General features: G+C 38.8%; 1 protein-coding gene across 1 annotated transcript; it reads right to left on the minus strand.

Annotated features, from left to right (window-relative positions):
- Window positions 1-1,004: 1,004 nt before the first annotated feature.
- LOC109148679 (uncharacterized mitochondrial protein AtMg00810-like) lies at window positions 1,005-1,491 on the minus strand. The gene is made up of 2 exons (XM_019296415.1): window positions 1,087-1,491; window positions 1,005-1,022 (listed from the first exon to the last, which is right to left on the minus strand). Exons 1-2 carry the CDS (start codon window positions 1,489-1,491, stop codon window positions 1,005-1,007), a joined length of 423 nt encoding a protein of 140 aa, XP_019151960.1.
- Between the last annotated feature and the right edge of the window lie 5,433 nt (window positions 1,492-6,924).

Here is a 6,924-nt window from a genome sequence, read left to right on the forward strand (position 1 = left end):
TCCCATTTCATAGAAAAATCACATGTAGAATCTAAGAAATCATCATAGAGGTAAGCAAAATAGATTTTGTAGAGCATGGGTTACCTCTTGTAGACAAAAACCTTCTCTTAACACCTCACCAAGCTCCTAACAAAGCTCACCTTCCAAACCCACTTCAAGAACACACCAAAAGATTAAAAAGATTCTATCTTTAAGAAAAGACACCTTAGAAAACACTAAAAACACAAGATGAACATGGATCTTACCCTCCTAGATGCCCAAATGTATGAAAGGTAGAATCTTGGAGACAACTCTTGAAGTTTTGGCAAAGCTTCAACTTGGCTTGGAAGAAAAGCTATCTACCTTTTTAGAGAGAAGGTGGAGCTAGAATTTGGGAAGTGTAAGGAGAGAAATGAGGGTGTTCTACTAGGTTAGCTTACAATACTAACACAAGGTGAAAAGTCAAGAATACCCTTACTAACATGAAGATGTGTAAGGGAACAAGGGAACTCCCTACAAAGCTCAAGGTACAACTTTGACTTTGGGGTTGACTAGTCAATTACTAGTTCCCGACTATTGAATTTTCAGGAATTTAAGGAATTGAATTACAATTTGAAATAGGATTAATTATTTAATTAATCCCTTAATTGAATTTGGATTTCGGGGTGTCACAGACTGGGATAGGGAATCATAATCTAACTCAAATATATAAAGTCCTAATACTCCCCCTCAAGCACAAGGTACAGTAGTGACTTGTAGCTTCTCTCTAAGAAAAGAAAATCTAGGGCCAGGTAGAGCTTTAGTAAAGATATCTGACAGTTGATCCTTAGTCGAAATAAAATTAACTTGTATATCTCCATTTGTAACTCTATCTCTAACAAAGTGATAATCAATTTCTACATGCTTAGTCCGAGCATGAAAAATAGGATTTGCACACATATATGTAGCACCAAGATTATCACACCACAGCTTGGGGGTAGACACACCGGTCACGCCAACTTCACGCAGTAGAGAGAGAATCCAAATTACCTCAGCACAAACATCTGCTAGAGCTTTATATTCAGCCTCAGTAGATGATCTAGCAACAGTTCTTTGTTTCTTACATACCCATGACATAAGATTGGTACCAAGAAAAACAGCATAACCACTAGTTGACTTACGATCCTTAGGACAGCTAGCCCAATCAGAATCAGAAAAAGCATGTAAATCTCTAGACACTAACTTCCTTATTCGCAGACCATAAGTAACAGTTCCCTTTACATACCTCAATACAAGTTTCAATTGCTCCCAATGAGAGACCGTATGAGCATGCATGTGTTGACAGAGTTGGTTAACCGCAAAGGACAGATCTGGACGAGTAACTGTAAGATACTGTAAAGCTCCAGCCAAACTCCTATACTGTATAGCATCATCATATAAGTCTGCATTAAAGACAGTGGGTTTCGAAACAGATATAGGAGTGGCTAAAGATTTACAGTCTGTCATGCCAGCACGTTTTAAAATATCTGTCATGTATATTTGACTATTTGTTGAGAAAGCAAAATTCCATCATCACACTTAACAGTTTCAATCCTAAGAAAGAAACGAGGTTCGCCAAGATCCCTAATCTTGAATTCAGATGACAATTCTGCTAGTAAAGTACTAACAAGATTCTGATCATTGCCCATTACAAAAATATCATCAACATATACTAGAACATAAATGAAGCCTGAATCTTGCGAGTAGTAAAATAAAGATACATCTGTTTTTGAAGCTTTAAACCCCACTGACAGTAGAAACACATGCAAGCGATTAAACCAAGCTCTAGGAGGTTGTTTTAATCCATATAGAGAGCGTTTTAACAGACAAACATGATTAGGAAACTGTTTATTAATATATCCACGTGGTTGCTTCATATAAATAGTTTCAGATAATTTCCCATTCAAAAAGGCAATGTGCTCATCAAGCTGCTTAACAACCCAACCAAAGGATACAACTAGAGAGAGAAGTAACCTGATAGTTGTGGGTTTGACTACTAGGTTGAATGTGTCAAAAAAATTATGTTCAAGTACTTGATTAAATCCTTTGGCTACTAACCTTGCTTTGTATCGTTCAATTGATCCATCAACTTTCCTTTTGGTGCGAAATACCCATTTGCATCGAATAATATTCATATCTGACTGTGATGGAACGAGACACCAAGTCTCATTCTGAAGAAGTGCATTAAAATCTTCATCCATTGCCTTGCGCCCCTCACCATGTTTTACTGCCTGTGTATAACAAGTAGTTTCAGTAGGGCAAACCTGAGTAGAGAGAGCCAAAAGGGGAGCCTTAAAATGGCTTCGAGTAGCCATGGTGTGCGTCTGGACCGTTGACCGTGTAGACCGCCCCCTATGACGGCCTCGGGGTCGTGTGGTAGCCACTGCATCAGCGGGCTCAGTGTGCTCGGCCTAGACTGGTTCCGGCTGGTTAGTGTGAGCAGGGGTCGGTTCGGGCGGTGCATGCTGAACCGCAGCAGCGGGCGCGATCGGAAGAAGTACAGATTCGGCCCACAGTTGATTTTTCTGAACCAAAGGTGCCTGCAAAACACTTTTAGCACTGAAAGGAAAAACTCTTTCATCAAACCGACTGATAAGCGTCAAAATATGCTAGTTTTTAGGAGCCTTTTATATGAGTTTTGTGCTTGTTTTGATATGAAAGTCTTGATTTTTAGAGTGAATTATCCTAAAATCATGGTTTAGTATGAAAATCATGGTTTAGTATGAAAAGTGGTAAAAGGAGTCGAAAAGAGCAAAGCCGAGAAAAGGGCGCACACAAGGACCGAACACACCGTGGCCACGCACGAAAGAAGGAGGAAATGGGAATTATTTCCCATTTACGCCAGCTTCATGGCGTCAGAAGGAGCGTGAGAGTACATGCAAAGACAAGGGAGAATTATCCCCCATTTACAAAGCCCTCACGGCGTGAGGGAGTGTGTAAACCAGATATAATGAAGCCGGACGAAGCTTAACATGGAAGGTGAATTATTTCCCATTTGCGCCGGTGTCACGGTGTGACGCCGTGCGTAAATGGGAGGCTGAATGAAATGCTCTATTTAAGGGCAAAAAATTCTGATTTGCAAGGGAGTTCCACAATTTTCTAGAGAGAAGTTTTTAGAGGGAAGTTTTAGATCTAGGGTAGTTTACATTTTCTCTTTCTAGGTTTTAGCCAAGAATCCATTAGATTTGTAAGGAGATTGGAAGATTTAGAGTGACTTGTAGCTTGGATCTCCATTCCCTACTTGCCATTGAAGAGATCTCGCTTGGATTTGGGTGAAATCTATTCCTACTCTTTATTGATTTTCTTTTGTTTCACCTATTTCTAGATTGCTTGATCTTGATCTTAACAATGATTGGCTAAAATTATAGGGGTGAGGATTGTTGTATAGATTGTATTTGTGATGTTTAGCTTGATTTGATTTGTGATTGTTGTGATGATTGAATATTGTGGCTTGAATGTCTTGTTGGAAGATGAATGTTTACAATGACCCTTGTGTGTGAGTGCGCACCACATGATTGTAGGTTTAGGAAGGATTATGTTGTCAAGAGATTGAGACATAATCCTAGCCTCCTCCCCCTTGCATTTCCCGTCCTAGATCCGAGAGGATTAGGCCCGGAAAGGGATGTAGGCAAGGTGTTTGCTTATTTGCCTCGTAGAAGAAATGAGCACCTGGGTTTCATATCCACCTACGGGAGGCGTATATAGAGCCGTCAAAACGGGCTTAGCCCGCCGGGCCGGCCCGCCCCGCCACTACTTAGGTAGGGGGCGGGTTTCGAAAATGCAGGACCGTTTAGGAGCGGGCCTTTTTGGCCCGCCCCGCTTAGGCCCGCGGTTTTGGCGGGGCGGGCCTGGCGGGCCGCGGGCTGCCCGCCTATATTTTATTTTTTTTATATAAAATATGATAGATTAATAGTGATATTTTAGATATTTTAAATACAATAGGCAGGCTCAATAGATCAGATCTCAACTCGTCATCCATTCATCTGCCACAATTCCACAAACCGCGTCCGCAAAGTCCCAAACCCTAGATCTCTTCCCGGCTTCCCGCTTCCGCAATCGGCTTCGCAGAGGGCAGAGGCGCAGACTCCGGCCACTGCCACCACCAGTCCGGCCTTCTTCCACCAGCGCCAGTCCGCCAGTCCGCCAGTCCCCCAGTCTGCCTCGGCCAGTCCGCCACCAGTCCACCACCAGTCCGGTCGTCTTCCACCAGGACCACCGTCCACCGCCAGTCTAGCCTTCCTCCACCGCCAGTCCAGCCTTCCGCCACCAGCAGTCCAGCAGTCAGCAGGTAACAAAACTAACAATTTTATATGTGTTTTAGGGATACATGAGTAGACTCTTTGCACTGAAAATTTAATTTTAATTTTATTCTTGAAGATTTAATTTTATTCTTGAACAGTTGAACCTCTTTAAAAAAAAAAAAAAAAATTGTTTGTTTGTTGGTTTGGTTTCTCTATCTTAAATGGTTTCATGTCTTGCATATTCACTGTACTACTTGAGTGCTTAGGATGTTTGGAGTGTAAAATTAATTGTTCAGTGTGTTCATTAGTGTAGTATTTTATTGCAGTGTAAAATTAAAAAAAAAATGGAATCAAATCAAGATAATGCGGGGGTTGATAAGGAAGCTACTCAAGCTAGTACTGCATCAAAAAGTAAGTGTAAAACTTCAGATGTTTGGAATTATTTTAAAGATATGGGGCTGGCTGAAGATGGCATACAAAGAGCTGAATGTATAGGGTGCAAAAAGATTTTTAAATCAGGGGGTAAAACACATGGAACATCAACACTGAGACGACATATGAAAAGCTGCCAATTGTTGAAAATTCACTTTCATGATGTAGGTCAAATGATTTTTGATGTTGATGGAAAAATTAGGTCTAAAAAATTAGATATAGAGCTAGCCCGTGAGGTGTTTGCTTCTGCGATTGTGGAACATGATTGTCCATTTGCATTTGCTGAATATTCTGATTTTAGGAAGTACCATAAACTTCTCAATCCTGATGCTCCAATTCTTTCTAGAAATACTATGGTTTCTGACATTAACAAGTTATATGTGAAGGAGAAATATAAACTTCGACAAGTGATGACTAGTATTCCAAATAGGATTTGCTTGACTTCTGATTTATGGACTGCTTGTACTACTGAAGGATACCTATGTTTGACTGGTCATTTTGTTGATGAGAAATGGAAATTAAATAGTAAAATACTTGCGTTTGAAAAGATGCCTCCTCCACACACTGGTTTTGAATTGGCACAAAAAATATATGAAATCTTGAAGGATTGGGGGATTGAAAAGAAGGTGTTTTCTTTGACTTTGGACAATGCAAGTAATAATGATAGTATGCAAGATAAATTGAAGGATCAATTGACTATGCATGATAGTTTGTTGTGTGAGGGGGAATTTTTCCATATTCGCTGTTCAGCTCATATTTTGAATTTGATTGTCCAAGAAGGTTTAAAAGTTGCCAACCAAAGTATGCATAAAATTAGAGAATCTGTGAAGTATGTCAAAAGTACTGAAAGTAGGATGCAAAAATTTCAAGAGTGTGTGGCTGAAGTTGCTGGTGTTGATACCTCAATTGGCTTACGGTTGGATATGCCAATCCGTTGGAATTCTACGTATTTGATGTTGGATAGTGCCATTCGATACAAAAAAGTTTTTAGTCTTCTTCAATTGAGAGATAAGAATTTTAAGGATTGTCCTTCAAACGAAGAATGGAAATTAGGTGAAAGATTGTGTGCTTTCTTTGAGCCATTTTATGAGATCACGAACTTGATTTCTGGTTCTTCTTATCCTACATCAAATGTGTATTTTTTGCAAGTTTGGAAAATTGAAAGGTTGTTGAAATCTGGTTTAAGTGATGAAGACACATTGATGAGTGGAATGTGTAAAAAGATGTTAGATAAATTTGACAAGTATTGGAGTGAATATAGTGTAGTGCTTGCTTTTGGTGCTATTCTTGATCCACGGTTTAAGTTAAAAGTATTGGAGAAGCTCTATGCTAAGGTTGAGACAGATCCTACTAAATGCAAAGAAAAGATTGAGTTGTTGAAAACAAAGCTTTACAAGCTTTATGATCAATATGCGAGTGTTATTGGATCAAGTTCATCACAATCACGTTCTTCAAATGTCATGCACTCAAAAGTGAAAAGTCAAAAAGTAGTGACAACGTTGGGAAAAAGATGGTTTGATGTAAGTATTGTAACACTTTATTCTAATATTTTTATTATATTATCTTAGTTGGTACTTGCTTGTTAGCTTGTATAGTTATTGTGTTTGAACTAATGCAGGATATTCTAGATGTCACTGATGAAGTTGTTACGCCTGTTGAAATTTCTGAATTGGATCGTTACTTGGACCAGCCATGTTATGAGATGAAATTTTATCAAGATTTGGACGTGTTAAGTTATTGGCGGGGTCTTGTTCAAGGATATCCCATCCTTTCACGCATGGCGCGTGATCTTTTGGCAATTCCTATAACTACTGTTGCATCGGAGTCCGCATTTTCTATTGGTGCACGTGTTCTCACAAAGTATAGAAGTTCTTTGTTGCCAGAAAAAGTGCAAACTCTTATTTGCACTCGTAATTGGTTGCATGGTTTCGAACCAGGTAAGTAAATTTATAAAGTCTTATGTTATATTGAATTGTTTTTTTTTTATTATATAAAAATTAGTAATTTAATTTTAAACATTTTTTATGTATTTTATATATAGATTGTGATGATGTTGATAAAGTTGAGCAAGGAGATGAAGGGGATGAAGAAAATGAAGGAGATGAAGGAGATGAAGTAAATGATATGGATGAGAATGAATTGATTGAATGATGGGATGTTTAATGGTTGATGAATTTATGAACTTGTGATTTGTGAACTTTATAATTTTAGACTATGCACTTTAAAATTATTGTTATGTGTAATGTACTAATGT

Source organism: Ipomoea nil, unplaced genomic scaffold (assembly GCF_001879475.1).
Source record: "Ipomoea nil cultivar Tokyo-kokei standard unplaced genomic scaffold, Asagao_1.1 scaffold2144, whole genome shotgun sequence".
Classification (NCBI taxonomy): domain Eukaryota; kingdom Viridiplantae; phylum Streptophyta; class Magnoliopsida; order Solanales; family Convolvulaceae; genus Ipomoea; species Ipomoea nil.